This window comes from Apodemus sylvaticus, chromosome 2, assembly GCF_947179515.1.
Source record: "Apodemus sylvaticus chromosome 2, mApoSyl1.1, whole genome shotgun sequence".
In the NCBI taxonomy this organism is placed as follows: domain Eukaryota; kingdom Metazoa; phylum Chordata; class Mammalia; order Rodentia; family Muridae; genus Apodemus; species Apodemus sylvaticus.
In genome coordinates, this window is record NC_067473.1 from 101,768,193 (window position 1) to 101,787,417 (window position 19,225).

Genomic DNA, 19,225 nt, shown 5'->3' on the forward strand with positions numbered 1-19,225 from the left:
AAATTGTATGGCATTTCCTTTCCAGAATAAGGTGTGAGAGGCCAGGGGGTCAGTAGCTCCCAACAAATGGGATCTGAGTGCTCCAAGCCCAGCCTCTGTTCCTGCTTCTGCCCCTAAATGACTTTAAAGCTACCCACCCTCAGCCCCACGAAGACCTCAGTTGCCTCTCCTGTTAAAACAAATTGGTTGGCTTGGATAAACTAGCACAGTAACAAACGTCTAGCCCAATCGTTCTCAAACTTCCTAATGCTATGACCCTTTAATACAGTTCCTCCTGTTGTGATGGTAACCTCTGACCCTAAAATTATTTTCGTTGCTACTTCATAACTGTAATTTCGCTACTGTTGCGAATCGTAATCTAAGTATGTGTCTTCCATTGGTCTTAGGCGACCTTTGTGAAAGGCCGTTCGATCCCCAGGTTGAGAACCGCCGATCTAGCATGCCCTGGTGTTTGTCTCAGGAACCCAGAACCAGTAACTGTCTGAAGACCAGTGGGCAGCAGGCGAATAAACCACGTGACTACGTCAAGCCCCTTAGTTCCCCGACTCCTAATTGGATGCTCAGTCAAAGCCTATAACCGGTCCAGAGCCACCTTAGGCTCCTCGGAACGCCTTCCCCCATCTAATCACGCGCAAGCCTGGGGAGAGTCGGAGAGATCCCCTAGCACGGGTCACCCTCGTTCTGGGCTGCTTGACGCTCCCCCTCGCACCAGCAGTCGGAGGGGGGCAGCCCGCTCGGAGGCGGGGCCTCGGCGCACTCTGATTGGCCTCCCGCATCCTCGTGACGCGCGACCCCGCCCCCGCCCACCCCCACTCCCCTCAGCATCCGCGCCAGAGAGCGGACTGTCCGGGGCTGAATGAGCGCGAGCGCGGCGCCGGGGGCGGGCTAGGGTGCGGGGCCCCGGGCTGGCGACTTGCCAGCGCTCCCTCCCTAGCATGCGCACGGAGGCGGTGGGAGGCGCGGCGCTGAGGCCCCAGAAGCCGCGAAGCCAAGCAGCGGCACCTGCCTGCGGAGGTACGTGGCGCAGCCCCTAGTCGGCAGAGCGGACACCCGGGAGCCTAGGCAGCGGCGATCCGCCTTTGCCCACTCATACCCCAGGCCCAGCGGCTCCTCCCCAGCCCTGCGACGCCGGACGCGCACGTGAGGGGACGCGGGCGGAGGGTCGCGGCCCCCGGCCGCCTACATGGGCGCCCCTGGCACAGCCTACGCAGGTGTGGACACGGCGCTGCGGGTAGGGACGACCCGCCCCGCGTGGCAGGTCCAGTCGGAGTGGCCTCTCCTACGTCGCTTGGTTCTGGGATTTTAATTCATTGCTGGAACCTTCTGAGCCCGCAGAGTCGAATTGACTCAGTGTCTCCCTTGACTGCCTTGGGAAACCTTGTGCAGGGTCACTAGTGGGTTCCTGAACCCTCCTGGTGCATCCATGTGGGTAGACCTGTAGTGGGAAAGTGGGTACATTTCTGCTGGTAGAAATTCACTGGTGACCTTCCCTTTCCCCTCTCTGCGGCCAGTCCTGCGGATGAGACACATTGGGGCGACCGTTTTGGTTTCTTGGAAATTTTAAGCTGTGGCCTGATTTGGGGGGGGGGGGGTGATGCGATCTTTGTGCTCCGTTTTGTTTGTTTGTCTTGTAGAGAGGGTGTTAGAACAATTGGTAGGACCCCAGTAAATCAAAGCGAGATCTTGTCCCTACTTCACGTCAGCTGGATGACCTTGGCAGACTCTGATATCCTCCTGTGGGGAGCTTGCTCTCCAGGTCTGTACTGGAAGACTTAACTTGCTGATGGCTAAGGCCTTTTCCACAATGGGTTTGTGGTTTTTTTCTTTTTTCTTTTTTTAAAATTTATTTATTTTTTATGTATGTAAGTACACTGGTAGCTGTCTTCAGACACACCAGAAGAGTGCTTCAGATCTCATTACAGATGGTTGTGAACCACCATGTGGTTGCTGGGATTTGAACTCAGGACCTCCAGAAGAGCAGTCAGTGCTCATAACCTCTGAGCCATTTCTCCAGCCCAGGGGGTTTGTGGTTTAACCATCTGAAATAAATTTGTCATTGACAAGAACTCTGTAGAATCACTAGCTTAGAAATGAAATTTTTATACCTTTCCGTCGCAATTAAGTCTCAGTTCATATATATGGCCTTTGCAAAATTAGGTGTCATTTACTTAAAAGGAGGAAAAGGCGGTTTTATGTGTTGTGCTTTTTCTGGGACCGATGGGTTGCAGGTTCCTTCAGCCAAGAACTGTGCTGGATTTGAGACTCACACTCATCTCTGCCCTCTGGTGTCTAGCCAAGCCTTTTCTTGGTTTGTGACTGTAAATCCTCTTCTACCTGCGACACACATGCTGGAGCTGGGAAGAGGGATCTATGTCTGCTGAATGAAAGGACCAGAAATGCAGATTTTGGTTTCTTTTGTGTAATTCCACATTCTGACAGCTCAGAATGGCTTCTAACATTACTGGTTGCAGTGTCTGGTCAAGAGAGTCTTAATATGAGCTTCCGGAGCGCTGTAATCCGAGTGCTGAGTCTCCTGACGCCCAGGTCTGCTCTGTGGTCGATGCCGTGACTTAAGGTGGACGGTCTTAGTTAGGGTTGATTGTGTTTTCTTTGAGACTTGAAAAGAAATTGAGATATTGGGGAGGGGGTTGATGGCTGTTTTGTTGGTTGGTTGGTTGGTTTGGATTTTGACTCAGGGATATCATGTAGCTCAGGCTGGCTTTGAATTCACTATGCATCCAAAGCTGGCCTTGAACACTGATCCAAGTGCTGGGATTACAGGCCTGTGCCAACATGCCTGCTTAAACAATAAGAGGTGGTGTGACGAGGCTTCTGGAAAATGGCATGCTGGGGCCTGGCAGGAAATTCTAAAAGCACACATTAATGATGATTCTGACAATGCATTCAGTTAAACATACATTGGTAATTGCCTCCATGTTATTAAAATAAATAATGAATGGGATAATCCAGAAGCACCTGTCCTTGGCTTGCCTCCACCACTTCTTGCTCCCTTACTGGGGTAGCCAAAGTAGTGGAGAATTAGCAGCTGTCACTTAGGAGATAATGGGTGCTGGGTAGTTTTTAATGTCAACTTGATACAAGTTGGAGTTAATTGGGAAAAGAAAACATCAATTGAAAAACTGCCCTCGCCAGATTGTCCTGGAGGCAAGCCTGTGAGACATTTTCTTAATTGATGACTAACTGGGGAGGGCCCAGCCCATAGTGGGCTAGTGGTCCTGAGTTGTATGAAAAAGCAGGCTTAGCAAGCTATGGGGCCCAAGTGAGTAGGCAGTGTTCCTCCATGGTCTCTGCATCAGCTCCTGCCTCCAGATTCCTGCTGTGTGTCAGCTCCTGTCCTGATCTCCCTCAGTGATGGACTGCAGTGTGGAATTGTAAACTGAAATTAAACCCTTTCTGCCCAGTTGCTTTGGGTCATGGTGTTACAGCAATAGAAACCCTAATCAAGACATATGGGAAGTAGAAAGAGAGTCGCCCTCCAGGTCTGTCTAGCTCTGGAGGAGGGCTTTATTCTCTGCTTGTGGAGCCAGGAGGATGGTCATCACCCTCCGAGAGCACGTTCTTCATTGCTTGTCTGGCTGGGAAGGTTTAGCCTAGAAACAACTGAGAATATATACAATAACAACCGAGGATGCAGAAGCAAGGACTGGATCGGTGTGGGTGGCATGTGTGAGCAGAAGCATCCACCGAGGGGGTGTGATTCACACATCCAGTGTGGGCGGAAGGCATAAATGTGGATGACGGCATTAGAGCTCTCCTGGGAGAGAAACCCAGGAGCACTCCCATAGAGGGAATTAGAGGGGCGTGCGAAGGAGCAGGGGGACAACTGAGAGGGGATCAGTATTAGGTTACCTGAACACCAGACAGGTCTGCTCCTGTTTAAATGTTGTGTAGGTGCTTGGAGCAGGTTTATTAATGTCAGCACTTGGGAGCAGAGGCAGGAGGATCGTGAGTTCAAGATTAGCTGCTGCTATAAACCAAGTTAAAGGTCAGCTGGGGTATAGGAGAACCTGGCTTGATAGACATAAACACACACACACACACACACACACACACACACACACACACGAAGCCAGTGAGATGGCTCAGTGGGTTAAGGTGCCTGCTGCCTAATGACCTGAATTCAATTTTCAGAACCCACACACAGTAGGAAGAGAGAACTAACTCTGCTCTCTTCTGACCTCCACACTTAGAAATGTGTGTAGGGAAAAATAGAGGTACCCAAAGTGTATTGCGGAACAAATTTCCATACTGAACATGTGCCACACTCAGATCAAGGAACAGAAAATACTAGGACCCACATCCTACCCAGTCAGTCACTGCCTCTCCTGGCATTTACACTGGTCTGGGTGCTTCTCTCACACCGTGCGTCAATGGAAACCTATGGTCAGTCTTCTTTTGTAACCACTAAGTGACAGAGGCCCTCCCCGTGCTGCCTGTGGTTATAGCTGTCATGGCCGTAGCTCACGGTGGTCACGGGGTAAGTTTAGTGCCTCTCGTCTGTGATCAGTTGTTAGACAGCTTCCAGCGTCTGTCTGCCCCGATAGTGCTGCTGGGACTGCTCTGCTGGCGCCTGGCTTTCGTTAAGCGTGCGTGATGCATTTCTGGGAATCTGCTGGGCTTACTGGGTTAGGTTAAGTATTCACTCTGAGGACCCCAGTCAGAGCTACTTTATTCTAGTCTTAGAATTAACCGTGGAGGGAGCGCTTTCCTCCTCAATGATGAAGGCCGCAGTTTCCCGTTGCTGCTGCTGGTGTTGCTTTTCCAGAAGGACATTTCTGTCCGGCCCTGTTGTATATGGCCTCAGGAAAGCTGTCCTACAGGGTCCAGGCTCTCGTCCTTGGGTCCTAGCACTGGGCAGGCTGTGTTCCAAGCTCCTCTTGTGGTGGAGAGTATCTTTAGTGGACTGCTTAGTTTGATCTCAGTCTCCACCCAGCTCAACGCAAACAAACCACCCAGTCTATGTAACTTGCCTACAGGAAAAGCCTTTTCTTACTTGAGTTTTTGAGCAGTAGAAAGCATTTTTACACTTTGGCTACAGCAAGGAAAAATACCCAGGGGCGACGTTTTGTATCACGAATGAACTCCTCTTCTGGCATTCTCTTCTTTCTCCTTCAGACTTGATTCCATCTGGGGTTCTAATAGGTTAGTAGATGTGGCTAGGTTTGATAAGCTCCACACATAGCACGTAACAGGTCTACTTTATGAATAATACTTACGTTTTTTTGACCATTGAAGCCACTTTTAAAAGTGGTTGTTTTCAGGTAAAGACTGGCTCATAAAACCCAGTCTGGCTGTGAATCCTGGGGCCTGCCTCACCTCCCTTACTGCTGGGATTACAGGCCTGTGGTACCATAAGGTCAGATACCATAGGCTGGCGTTTTCATAATGGCGGGCTTATGTATATCAAGCACCAAGCAGAGACGGTGTTTCTCTTAGACAGAGGCTGTCACCCTCCTTCCTGGCTGTCCTGTCTCCTCCTCTGTCTCTGCCTTCTCACCCTCTTCTAGCTTGCCATTCGTTAGTCACCCCTACGTGTTTCTCTCTCTCTTTATCTAGGCTGGCCGGCAGCGAGAAGTTCAAGAGGAAAAAGTGGCTTCTGGTTTTCCCTTCTCTTTGCTTGCCATTTTCTGCAATGGAGATCTTTGTCAGTGGGGGTTATCTGCTGGCACAGGCTGCCCCATCTTTATCTGTATGTTCCTTCTGTTTGGGTGCTCTCCAGTGGAAACAACCTGAGGCATACCCACAGTTTAAATTTTTCTAGTAGCCTCCCTTTAAAAAGGTAAAAAGAAGCTGGCAGGGACTAGAGAGCTAAGAAAGCCGGTAAGAAAGCTGGCTGCTTTTACAGAGAACTAGAATTCCACATGCATGATCTCCACATGCATGATCTCCACATGCATGATCTCCACTAGTATATACACACACACACACACACACACACACTTAATCAAAATGTAATAAAATGAAAAATAAGAATAAAAACATAAGCCAGGCAGTGGTGGTGCACTCCTTAATCCCAGCACTTGGGAGGCAGAGGCAGGTGGATTTCTGAGTTCAAGGCCAGCCTGGTCTACAGAGTGAGTTCCAGCACAGTCAGGGCTATGCAGAGAAACCCTGTCTCCAACCCCCCCCACCAAAAAAAAAAAACAAAAAACAAAAAAAAAATCCAAAAAACAAAAAAGAATAAAAACATAAATCTTTAAAATAAAAATAAAAAGAAACAGGTAGATTCAAGAAGACGTGGCCTTCTAAACTCACACACACCTATAGTCCACAGCTTCTAACCACTTGTAATTCATTAATGAACATTTTATAATCGGTTAGTCATGCTCAGTTTTCAAAGCCTGCTCCTATCCTGGAAACCATGAGAAGGAGTTAACTACGTAAGAGGTTCCTGAGGGGCAGTGCTGGGACTCAGACCTAGATTTGGCCGTAGTCGATAAGGCTTTGGTTCCCATGTCTCTGCAGCAAATAATGTATTCTGATCCCTCAGAAGATATCCCATCAGAACTGGGTGATATTTGGGCCTCCATGGTCAGCCTTCTGTCTCATATTGCCCCATGAGGGGATGTCTCCATCTCTAGTCCAGCCTCAAGAGAGGTTTCTTCAACATCCAGTTCCACTTAGAAAAATCCCTCTTACTCCTCCTGTATAATGTCAGCACCCATGGTAGGGACTTCTCATTTCTCTGTCAGCCTCAGCATCATGTCCTTCCTGGGCTGGACCCTTGAAACACATTATCCTCAGACTTTTCCAGCCAGGCAAGATCTGCTGTCCCTACACCAGCGACATCTGCCTCACCCCCACAGTTCCTACTCAGACAGTAGCAGAAAAGCTACTTCTTCAGAGGAGCCTTTTAAAAGATTCTCTGCCTGTGAAGCTCTAAAACCTCTTGTAACACTTGGCCCTAGTGTCCAGTATAGAATCCCAGAAGGGCGACCGCCCTGAGATAAGGACACTGGTGGTGGATGCCCTGGTCTGTGTCTCTGCCTTTATTTTTTGCTTGTTGCTTGTTATTTCAAGTGGGGTAATAACACCTTCTGAAGCAAAGGCTGATTCTGTGTCGCTTCTTGCTGTATGTCCAGATATGCAGTCTGTATAGGATTGTACCTGGTATGTCTGTTTGGGAGCCTGCCCTAATGCTGTCTTAAAATCTTTTGCAGAATAAGATTGGGCCCCATTATAAAATGGAAACATTTTATAATTCCTTCTCAGAGAGACTGCTGGCAATTAAAGGTTGTTGGAGAAGCGGTGTTGTTTTCTTCAGTGGGATAACTACTGATAAGTTACTCTTACTGGGACAAGAAACACTAATTAAACTCAGTGGACTACACACAGAGGACCTGAGGCAGGAGGGGTATTTGTTGAGAAGAAGAAGGAAGAACAGGCATAGAAATGACTAAATTCATTATATAAATGTATGAAACTATCAAACATAATGTCTAAATTAGGGTTTCTATTGCGGTGAAGACACACCATTACAACCTCTTATAAAGGACATTTAGTTAGGGCTGGCTTATGGTTTCATCATGGTGGGAAGCATGGCAGCCTGCAGGCAGTCATGGTGCTGGAGGAGCCAAGAGTTCTACATTTGGAGTGGTGGGCATCAGAGAGAGGGCGACCCTGGGCCAGGCATGGGCATCCAAAACCTCAGAGCCTCACCTACCACAGAGAAGCATTCCTTCTTCGGAGGAGCCTTTTAAAAGATTCTCTACCCGCAAAGCTCTAAAACCTCTTGTAACACTTGGCCCTAGTGTCCAGTATAGAATCCCGGAAGAGCGACGGCCCTGGGGTAAGGACACTTTCTCCAGCAAGGCCACATCTCCGAATGCTGAATATTCATTCAAACTACCTCAAAGCTCAGTGACTTCTTGACCACCCAGTGCCTGCCCAGGTTGCTGCCACCACTGTCCTGCTGAGAACCACCGAGTGGATGTCCTGGGGTCTGCTTAGCTGAGTCTTCTGACCACTGTCCCATAGGTCCCCTGGTATCAAGCCTCAGCACACCTCTGGATAACCAACATTTTTCTTTCTTTCTTCTTCTTTTTTTAAGTTTTATTTATTAATTTTAAGTATGAGTACACTGTCACTATCTTCAAATACACCAGAAGAGGACATCTGATCCCCTAACAGATGGTTGTGAGCCACTATGTGGTTCTTGGGAACTGAACTCAGGACCTCTGGAAGAGCAGCAGTCAGTGCTCTTAACCGCTGAGCCATTTCTCTAGCTCCGCCTCCATCTCTCTAGCTCTGCCCCCTCAACATTTTCTTCTTTCCTTCTGGAACCCACTCTGAAATCCTTCTTACCCCTGGGGCACCCACTGGCTCATCTTGCCCTCTGGAAGGCCTCCCTGATTTCCTCTGATGGACTGGTGGTTCCTTACCCATCAGGCCCACGATCTCATTTGTTGGTGCTTTGGGTATTTGGGGGTTCTTGATCATATTCATAGAGGAAAGGGATTATGCCTTATTTTTCTGTTCTCAGTTGCTGATATGTAATATTTGTTTATTAAATGTTTACTTATAGGATAAACTGGGCATGGTTGTTTATGCTTGTAACCCAGGGAGCTTGAGGTAGAAAGATTACACTGGATTTAAGGCTACCTAGTTTAAAAACAAAAAACAAAAAACAAAAAACCCTGGCAGATAGGGAGAAGTGTTAAGAGAACAAAGCAAACTCCATAGCAGTGTAGACCAGCCCTTCCCAACCAAGGCTATATGAGAAATTTAAGCCCTAATATCCAAAGGCAGCCTATGTGATACATTAACTTCTCTCTTATGCTTCTGGAAGGATTATAGTTGTTTGACCATCCTTGGGACAATTGACAAAATTCCAGCCCTTTGAAATAGGGCTTTATCCCCAGTGGAATTCAGGTCAAAGAAAGTTAATAAAGACATCTCAACCCTGTTTATGTAGACTATATGTGATATGAAGGCTGACAGTATAGATCAGAAGAGTGTTAGCAATGGGTACTTCTGCATCGTAGGACCTCTTTCTAATCTTCTTTTAAAGATTTAATCTTCTTTTAAATATTCTCTGACGTTTCTAACTTTGTAAAAACAAGAGTTCAAGGCTGGGGAGACTGTTCGAGGAGGAGAGGAGCCTGTGCAGATGTGAGGGCCTGAGCTCAGATAGGGAGCACCTACATAAAAACTGGGTGTGGCTGCGGTCTGGTTATCTCAGTGCTGCCGATGGATCAGGGCAGCAGGGTGGCCGCCAGCTTAACAGAAGCACACAAAACAGAAAGCTAAGACGGACAACGAGAGAGAGAGAGAAAGAGAGAGAGAGAGAGAGAGAGAGAGAGAGAGAGAGAGAGAGACCTTATGTCCTTCTCTGGCCTCTTGAAATATTTCCTAGATAAAGCAAATTAGCGTCCCTAACCACTGTTATACCAGAGGAGGAGGCAAAATTGCAGAGTAGAGCCCCCTCAGTGTTCTCATTAAAAGACACAAACAAGAAAACACAAAACAAAAGCGGGCACTAGCATGACTGTGTGTCAGCATCTGGGTTCAGCATCTGGATTCTCAGAAAGTCTTTAATAGACGTTCGGCAACTAGTACAGTCTCGGGCTCTATCTAGAGGATAGTTTTCTTTCTTTTACAAATTTTTTAAATTCTATTTTATGTGTATAAGTATTTGCCTGCATGTATGTATGTGTGCTACGGGCATGCCTGCTCCTCACAGAAGCCAGAAGAAGGCATTAGATCTCCTGGAACTGGAGTTATAGATGGTTGCGAGCTGCCATATGGGTACTGGAAACTGAACTAGAGCCTCTACAAGCGCAACGAGTGCTCCTAACCACTGAGCCGTCTCTCCAGCTCCTACCTAGTTCTCCTATTAGCTAAGACTGAGCATGGGTTGAGGTTTCAGAAAGCAAATGTGGGGAGAGCCCCAGGTGCTGATTCCTTTTCACCAACTCTGTTCTGATAAGCCTTATGCCGGAGGCATGAATGTGACCTTACCTAACTTACAATGTATCCTTTTCTCCACCAGGGGCTACTGAATCAAGCAGATTTGATGAAAAAACAGGAACTTTACTTAGTTCCTAGGTGTAGTGGTCTGAATGAGAATCACAACACACACACACACACACACACACACACACACACACACACACACACACACACACGCTCATATATTTGAATGCTGTCTTTGTCCCGAGTGGGTGGAACTGTTTAGGAAGGATTGGGAGCTACGGCCTTCTTAGAGGAGGTGAGTCACCAGAGATAGGCTTGGAAATTTCCAAAGCCTGTGCCAGACCCAGTTTCTTTTGCTCTGCTTGAGGATCAGGGTAAGCTCACAGCTACTGCTCCAGTCCCATGCCTGCCCACTGCTGCCCTTCCTGCTGTGATGGTCATGGCCTCATCTTCTGAAACTGTAAGCAGTTAAAGGTTTTTTTAAAAAAAAAAAAAAAAAAAAAAAAAGAGTTGCCTTGGCTCATTGCCTCTTCACAGCTCTAGGAAAGTAACTAAGGCACTAGGTTTCTCCCATCAAGTCGCTTATTAGTTATTAGTTATGGAAAATATAGCATCTGACTTAAGCCCACCTTAACCAGCTGTTCTCCCGGAGTGTCACCAGTGCCAGGCCAGGGTAACACCTGTGAAAATGCTGAGAGAAAGCACAACCTCCCTCTGTGCTGCTCAGGCCCCAGTGCATAACTCCAATCTAATCGTGGAGAAACTGCAGATGAACCCCAACTAGGGAACAGTCTGCAAAACACTTGGCCAGTACTTTTCAAAAAATGTCAAGGTCACGAGAGATAACTGAACTGTTTTTGATTAAAGGAAGCCAAAGAGACATGATATTAGGCCTCAGAGTGATCCTGGATGGTATCCTGGAAAAGGGAGGAAATTTTGTTTCTGTTTTTGTTCAAAAAAATCATCATTTGAAGAGACTAGAGAAATCTTCCTGAGACCTTTATTTTAGACTATAGTTTTGAGTCAGTGTCCAGGCCCTCACATTGATTATTATACTGTGCTCATATAATGAATGACTTTATTTCTAGGAAAATAAAATATGTAGGGTATAACAGTGCCTAAAATTTTCTTTCGGGCATTTAAATAAACTATGCATATTATATACTAAGCAGCACACATGTTAATCATCGGGGGTGGTTATCTGGGTAAAGGGGAGATGAGAATATAAGTATCATTCTTTCAGTCTTTCTCTACATATAACATTGTTTGAGAAAGCAAAGTGGACATCTCTGCAGTGTCCAGCTCACCGTGTTCTGAACTGTGGACACAGAAGCTGTGGTACGGCTGCATCTTGTGTAAGTGCTGCTCACTTCCTGTATTGCTGAGGTTTCTCAGCATCTGTCCCTCCTAACCTCTGCAGGGAACAGAATGAAGATCCGGTCTCCGCTGGCCTCAGAGTTCTTTCTGCTATGCCTTCTATTGCTGCTATTCTCAGAGGCTTCCTGGTTTGTGGCTGGCCTCAGGGGCATCTGGTCAACCAGCTCTGATTCCCCCCCCCCCACTCCCCATTTCCTGATTTAAATTAGACCTACCAAAGTCCTGTGAGAGAAGTTTCCCATGCAGACTTTGAAGTGTATTTAAACCCAAACATATCTGTGCACTGAAGTGTCCATCCCTCGATATAGATAAAATACAGGCCACACAGTGCCTATGAAAGATGGAGCTCGCTGGCATTGTGGCTTATACTTGTGATCCCAGCACTCAGGAGACTGAGCAGGAGGATCCTGAATCTGAAATCATTCTGGAGTAATGGGGAAGAAGATACTGTCTCAAAACAAGACCTACAAAGTAAAAAACGTATCTCCCAAGGCCTTGAGAGAACCCTGAATTGTACATTTCAGTAGAAATCTTACATTGCTAAAAGCAGAATGTTTTTATTAATTTTTGAGAATTTCATACATACACACAATGTACCTTGATGATCCTCCCAATCCCCCTCCCCAAACCTCTATCCTCCGCCTCTTCCAGATTAATTCCAGTTTGTGTGTTCCCCATCCCAACATTGTAGAATCCAGTTTGAAGAACCTTTTGCATTTCCAGCTGGGTTCCTCTGTGGGAAGGTAGTGGTGGGGGCCAGTTCTCTGATTCAAAGGAGGGTCTCCAAGTTGGTGTAATGGTTTATGGTGGGTGGGCAGGCGCCCAGGCCTCACTCTCTCTGCAGCATTCCTCTGAAACTGCCGAGGAAGAGAGACTGATGCGAATTTCTGTTCCTCTTTTCTACCTTTCCTTCCCAGACCTCACAGAACCAGCCCGTTCTCCGCTGTTCATGGCTGCCTGCCCTCAAGCCCAAAATAAACATTGTTATATTCTCTGTGTGTTGGAACTTAAAAAACATCTTGCCTACTCTTTCTTTTGTGTGTGGGGGTCTTTAGCTTCTGCCATTTGTTCTCGCTTCCTTTCTCTCCCTGCCTGGCCCCAACATTTTAGTGCCCATCCAACTAGCCAAGCTATTTCCTGCCCTTACTCTGGAAAGTCAGACGAGTGAGGATTCTAACATCCCAGGAAGGAAGAAAAGCAATAGAAAGTTTTTGCCCAACCTGAATATTTTGCAACTAGTAAACTTACTCCAGCCATGACTTGGCCACATCAAATTGACAAATAGTTGAGCATTTCACCTCTTCCCTGGTTTCTGAGGAAGGTGGCAGTGCCAGACCCAGTTGCTTTTGCTCCCAGGCCTGTCCTTGCTGGTATGTGGGACAGCCATTGGTTTGTTTGCCTGCACCTTCCTCCCTCCTCTCACATTCAAGGGGCCTACATACCGCCTGGACACTGAAGAAACATCCCGTGAGCCAGAGGGAACGGCGCAGTCCTTAACCCCAGCACTTGGGAGGCAGAGGCTGGCGGATCTCTGTGAGTTTAAGGTTAAGCTGGTCTATATAGTGAGTTCCAGGAAAGCCAGAGCTACACAAAGAAATCCTGTCTTTTAAAAAAACAAAATTGGGGCTTAGAGAGATGACTCAGCAGTTAGCACTGACTGCTTGTTCTTCCAGAGGTTGTAAGTTCAATTCCCAGCAACCACATGGTGGCTCACAACCATCTGTAAGATCCAATGCCCTCCTCTGGTATGTTTTGAAGACAGCTACAGTGTATATACATAAAATAATATAAATAAAATATGCATATACATATACATAAAATAAAAAATTAAAAAAATAAAAAACAAAACCAAAAAAAAATGCCTATGCTTTAGCTGGGTGGTGGCTGCACACACCTCTAATCCCAGCACTTGGAAGGCAGAGGCAGGCAGATCTCTGAGTTGGAGGTCAGCCTGGACTACAGAGCAAGTTCTAGGGCTACACAGAGAAACCCTGACTCGAAAAAGCAAAGACAAGCATATAAATAGATAAGTAAATAGAAAAGAAACATGCAGTGATGGTTGGGTTTGGGTTTGGTGATTATGGATACAGGAGAATTTGGGGGCACTTTCAGAGTGGTCCAGTGCAATCTCATGGCCAGCCCTTCACTCATCAATCAGTCCCTTTGGCCCAGCAGTGCCTGTTAAGTGCCTTTTGCACAGTGGCACTCTTCAGACATGAGGACAGAACTCTCGTTCATCGGTCTCCTTCGTTAGTGTGGAGCACAGGTGAACCGACTGGTGCCAGCGTCTGTCTCCAGTACAGGGAAGTCAAGCAGCAAAGCAGATGAGCAGGCTGAGAGGTGATAAGCTGTTTATCAAGGGTCTTAAATCATGGAAGGCAGGAAAGACAGGCCCAAGGGAGCATTGGGTAAGATGTTGGAGAGGCACCGTCTGGGCCCATGAGTTGCATTCTCACTTTGGAAAATTTATGTTTTTAGAGAGTATGCCAAGTGTTCAGAATTCATTGCCTTAATATTTTAAACTTGTAAAGAGCAGAGAGTTAGCTGGGCAGTGGTGGCACATGCCTTTGATCCCAGCACTTGGGAGGCAAAAGCAGATGGATTTCTGAGTTCAAAGTCAGTCTGGTCTACAGAGTGAGTTCCAGGACAGCCAAGGCTACACAGAGAAACCCTGTCTCAGAAACCCCCCCCCCAAAAAAAAGCAGAGAGTTGAGTGATGGTAATAACTCCCCCTTTACATCAGAGGGATCTCATTGGTGTGGATTAAAAACACTCCCTTGGGATCATGAAAGGTTAATTGGCCACAACAGTAGGGTGCAGACTCTCAGAACAGTGGTTTTGTTCTTTATAGAAGACAAACCCTTATATCTTGGCTCAGTTTTGTAGAATCTGGACAGCCTTTAGGCCAAAACCTGTTCATTCCGTGTGTTTATGTCTGCTGTGGAAAACTTGCTCAAAAGGAGGATTTATTTTTAAAGTGCTGTGCCCACATTGCATGAGGGAGCTTGCTTGAAAGTGGACACCCTCATCTAATCCTGTCAGGTATCACATTCTGGACTATTAAACGTAGAGATCTGCATGCTTTATAACCTCAAGTGGTTCTCATTCAAGGCCCGGTTGCAAAACCCTGGCTGAGGTGGTAGAGGAGGTGTTGGGAGACGTGGGACTGAGATAGGTGAAGTATGCAACAACAGCCAATTAGGTGTGGGAGTGGGTGCTTTCCTCCCACTGCTGTGCACCTGTGTGTGGGCTCAGACCAGTGCTCTCAGGCCTTGACAGGTAAGGACCTGACCACCATCTTGATAAACCAAGATCTCTTGAAATTGTATATTCCAACCCCAATACAGAATAGTAGATATTGAAATGCAGGTGTCATTAGTTTTAGTTCTTTATTGTAGCCTGGCATGTAACTGATTATCCTTCTTGACTTTCATAGGAGGCGGTGTTGAAATATTAATATGTATAAGAACTATCCCAACAGTGCCAAGGTGCTTTTGGGACATATGGCAACATCTAGGGACGTTTTAAACTTACTACATTTTATTTATTGAAGCTGTGTGCATATGTGTGTAGGCATGAATGCAGTGGCAGGAGTATGGAGCTCAGAGGGCAGTTTTCAGGAGCCTGTTCTTCCCCCATGTGGGCCTTGGACTGAACACAGACTTCAAGCTTAGAAGCAAGTGTCTTTACATAGTGAGCTACCCTGTTGGCCCAGGAAACAAAAAAGTTTTAAAGGATTATTTATTACTTATTTTTATGTATATTTGTGTTTGCCTAGGACTTTATGTGCACCAAGTTTGTACAGGTGCCCATGGAGGATTGAGTACATCAGATTCCTTGGAACTAGAGTTATAGGTGGTTGTGAGTTGTCCCCTGTGTGAGTGTGTGTGTGTGTGTGTTTTAAGAACCAAACTCAGGTTGTCCAGAAGAGTGATAAGCACTCATTATAATGGAGCCATCTCTCCCCTCCCCCAAGAGACGTTTTTGATTGACACACAAGAGGAACAGGAGGAATGGTTTAGAGCTGCTGCTGAGTGTCTGATGATAAATGGGGCTACCCCTTCCCACCAGGTGTGGAGTTGAACATGTCAGCACCGAGGTGGAGAAACAATGCAGAAGACCAGTTGAATATCTTATCTCTGTGTTGTTACAAGCTAGGATTCTAAGTAAGCTTGATGTGTGTGTGTCTCAACATTACGATAGCCTGTGGTTAGCTACCTAGATTGTGTAGAGGGATGGAAATCACTTGGGCAAGGAAGTCAACTTCTTTTAGAATGGAGAGAGAAGTTAGAAATCAAGATTGTCCAAAGCCATGCTTGCTCAAGGCACAGAACTGGTATGCTCAAGTCATTTATTTCATGGTGGCTCTGGGAGGTTTACAACATGTTCTGCAATACATAAACAGAAAAGTAAACAAACGAATGGACCTGTTGTCCCGCAGTTCCTTTCTCTCTGATTGGAGCACTTGTAATACACTTCTCTAACAAGAGTCTCTCATACAGTTGAATCTACTTTAAAAATTTGTTTTGATTTGGGTTTTTCTGGGATAGGCCCAGGCCTGCCTCATACTTGCAGCAATCCTCCTGTCTCAGCTTCCCCAGTGCTGGGGTTGGAGTCATATGCCACCACACCCAGCCAGTATTATTAGCTAATTTTAGCCCTCACATGGCACATTAGATGCTCGTACTTGTACATTTTATGTGTTTCCATCTGCATTCTGTATCCTTCCCCTAACCCAGCCTTGGGAACTGCTGTTGAATTCTCTCTATCTTAGGGTTTTTTGTTTTTGTTTTTTTTTTTTTAAATTGCACATGTAGGATTTGTCTTTCTGTGTTCAGTTTATTTCACTCAGTATGGCGTCCTCCATGAGCCTCCATTTTGAAGCAAGCAGGAAGCAAGCAGGAAGCATCCTTGTCCTTTGGGGTGAGGATAGAGGAGACTTTCATTCAGAACTTACTGGCCCCTCTTGCATCCCGCCCCACCCCCGCTTGCTAACCCAGGGCTGCTGCCTGCTAGTGCTTGCCCACTGACAGCTGAGACTGCTCTGTCAGTGCAGACATTGCTGTGCACGCTCCCTCCCCCTGAGATCGTGTTACTTTCTTGGATGGTTGGTTAGTATCCAAAGCAGGGACTCAGCCATTGTTTTGGTTCCATGTCCTTACCGTGTGCACTGGCAGAGCCAGTGAAACTTAACTGACAAATTACCCTTTCATGAGGATGCATCAGTGGGTTCTATGGTGGCCCCTGCTACTGGGTTAAGCAATTTAAAATTTGTCCAGGAACCATTCAACTTAGATGATAAGTGTTCCAGAGCTATCTAAACCCTACAAGGCTACAGATCCTCACTCCCCTCCCCTCCCCTCTCTCTCCCTTCCCTCCCTCCCGCCATCTGCCCCTCTCTCCCACCCACCTTCCTTGTGACAGATTTTCACATTGTACCTCAAGTGGGTAACTCAAGGTAATTCTCCTGCCTTTGCCCACAGTTGCTGAGATTGTAGGTGTGAGCTACCACATCCTGCATAGCTTTTTTTTTTCTTAATACTTCTTTTCTCAGCTTTTTAACTTCCTCAAGGTAGTTTTTCCCAAGTGAAGTTTGAGTACTGCTTTTCCACACTGGGATTTCATCAATGTAGGGATCTTATCTCTTATCTTCCTTATCCAAATGGCCCTAGATCCTTGTCTGTCCTATACCTACCTATTTCCTCCCTTACTGCAGAAACCGAATTTATCCTAGTCAAGCAGCATACATAACTTACAGAAAGCTCCAGCTAGCTCTGCTGTGAGTCACCATTGCAGTGATGAAATGTCAGGACCAAAAGCAACTTGGGGAAGAAAGGGTTTATATTAAAGTTACAAGTTCACATCACTGGTCATTGTTATATGAGGCTTCTCTAGAATAACAGAATTTACAGAATGAATCTGTAAATAAATAATAAATAAAATGTGTGTGTGTGGGTACATGAATGATTTATTTGAATAGTTTATAGGCTGTGGTCCACTTAATGTAACAATGGGTGCCTATAAATGGAAGGTCCAAGAGTCCAGTGTTTGTTCAGTCCATGAGGGTGGATGTCTCATCTGGTCCTCAGTATACACTTGAATCTCAAGGAAGTAGACTCTAAGGGCAACAAAGACTTGGTAGCAAGGCAAAAGGAGACAGGCAAAGAGCAACACCTCTCTTCTTCCATGTCCTTCCATAGGCTTCCTGTGCACGGCATGGCCCAGATTAGAGTCTTCCTGCCTCAGAAGATCTGGATTCAAGGTGTGTCTTCAGATTAGAAGTAGATCTTCCCACTTCAGATTCCTCACCAGTGTGTCCCATTTAGGGGTTTTAGTTAGTTCCAGATATGGTCAGGTTGCCAACCAAGAGGAGCCTTCACAATCCTCAAAGGAAGCCAGGACGGGAACTCAGGCAGAGTAGGAACCTGGAGGCAGGAACTGATGCAGAGGCCTTGGAGGGTGCTGCATACATACGCTCTTACTGATGTGCTCTTCGCAGCTTTATCAGTCTGCATTTAAATAGATTCCAGGACCAGCAGCCTGGGGATGGCAGCGCCTGTAGTGAGCTGGGTCTTCCTCACCCATCACTAACTAAGAAAGCGTCCTATAAGCTTGCCTGCAGCCCAGGGCTGTGGAAGCACTTTCTCAGTTGAGGCTACCTCCTCTCGGGTGATTAGCTCGTGGCAAGTTATATAAACCCAGCCAGCACAGACCCCAGTACTGCCTCCCTCTTGCCTGCACTGCACCCCAGCACATTTTCTCTTGGCCATTCTCAGGCACTTGCTCTTGCCCCACAGTACCTAGGTCTCTGGGCTGCGCTCTTTAGCTTCTGTGTCCAGTTCACAGGCCACCCCAACCCCCACCTACTTCTGCTGGAACTAGATGCATGTGTGCAATTACTGCTAGGAAGTTTAAGGTGCACACTCAATCCTTCCTTTGCTCCCCTGTGGGAAGCCTGTCCACCATGCCATCTTTTCTCCACTGCAAGTTTACAAAATCACAAAAGTTAGTCTAGTGGCTGCCACTTACTTTCCGTGGGAGGGTACTAACTAGCAGTGCAGACACAGTGGACAAGGACCAGTGTGGAGGAAGACTGGCGGTCAGAACAGACACTCTGTCAAACCACAGTCCACATCCCACTGTTCTCCTGGGCCCTAGCATCTGATCACCTCTTACGTCAGGTTCATCGCCACCCTAAACCACACAAAGCTGGACACTCATGCCTGCTTCTCCCTGTGAGTGGGACACAGATCCTTGGTGTGCTCTTTTTCATCAACACCTTCCTTTCATCATTTCTTAGTCAGTGTGCCACTGCCTCCTCTTCTCTTCGTCCACTCGGGACGGCTCCCAGGTTCCTCATTCACATGCGAGGCCACAGCAGCGTGTGCCCAGGTCTTATCTCACAACCAGAGGCTGTTTGAAATAGTCTGCAGTATTTAAGCCTTCATGGGTGCCACTGCCGCCTGGCCTGCTGTTCCTCCCAGGCAGTGGAGGTGGGGAGGGGGAGTTGGGTTTCTCAATATCTCCACTCGCACAGGTATGTCCTTGGGAAAGTTAAATTCAGATAGCAAACCAGGGAAGTCGACTTTAGGATTTGGTAAGATCAGATGTAGGCTTGTCCTCCCCACTCCGTGGGCGTGCTAGCTGCTCTTCTAACAGCGAGTATCCACAGGGTCAGTTTGCCACTGCATTTTTTACCACTTTGAGAAACCTATTCTACTTTTGCCTGTAGAGGTTCATTCTCAATTTCATGAGAGTTCCGTGTGGGGGGACCTCTAACCAGTGACACATTCTGCACAGGGCGTCACTTCTCTAGGACCCCCTCAGACACCCTTTAAGGTCCTCAGGTTTCCTCACATTGCTTCTGTACATCCACATTCACCTGTTTCCTGCCTCTGTCTCAGTCCGTCCT

At 46.9% G+C, this 19,225-nt stretch overlaps 1 protein-coding gene across 2 annotated transcripts in view; it reads left to right on the top strand.

Moving 5' to 3' along the window:
* The first annotated feature begins 666 nt into the window (after window positions 1-666).
* Window positions 667-19,225, top strand: part of St3gal5 (ST3 beta-galactoside alpha-2,3-sialyltransferase 5) — a 56,769-nt gene continuing 38,210 nt past the window's right edge. Inside the window, exon 1 of one of the 2 annotated variants that reach the window (XM_052173908.1) lies at window positions 667-1,014. In XM_052173908.1, the coding sequence (XP_052029868.1) occupies window positions 936-1,014 (79 nt within the window). In that variant the 5' untranslated portion in view covers window positions 667-935. The other variant, XM_052173909.1, reaches the window with a different exon arrangement.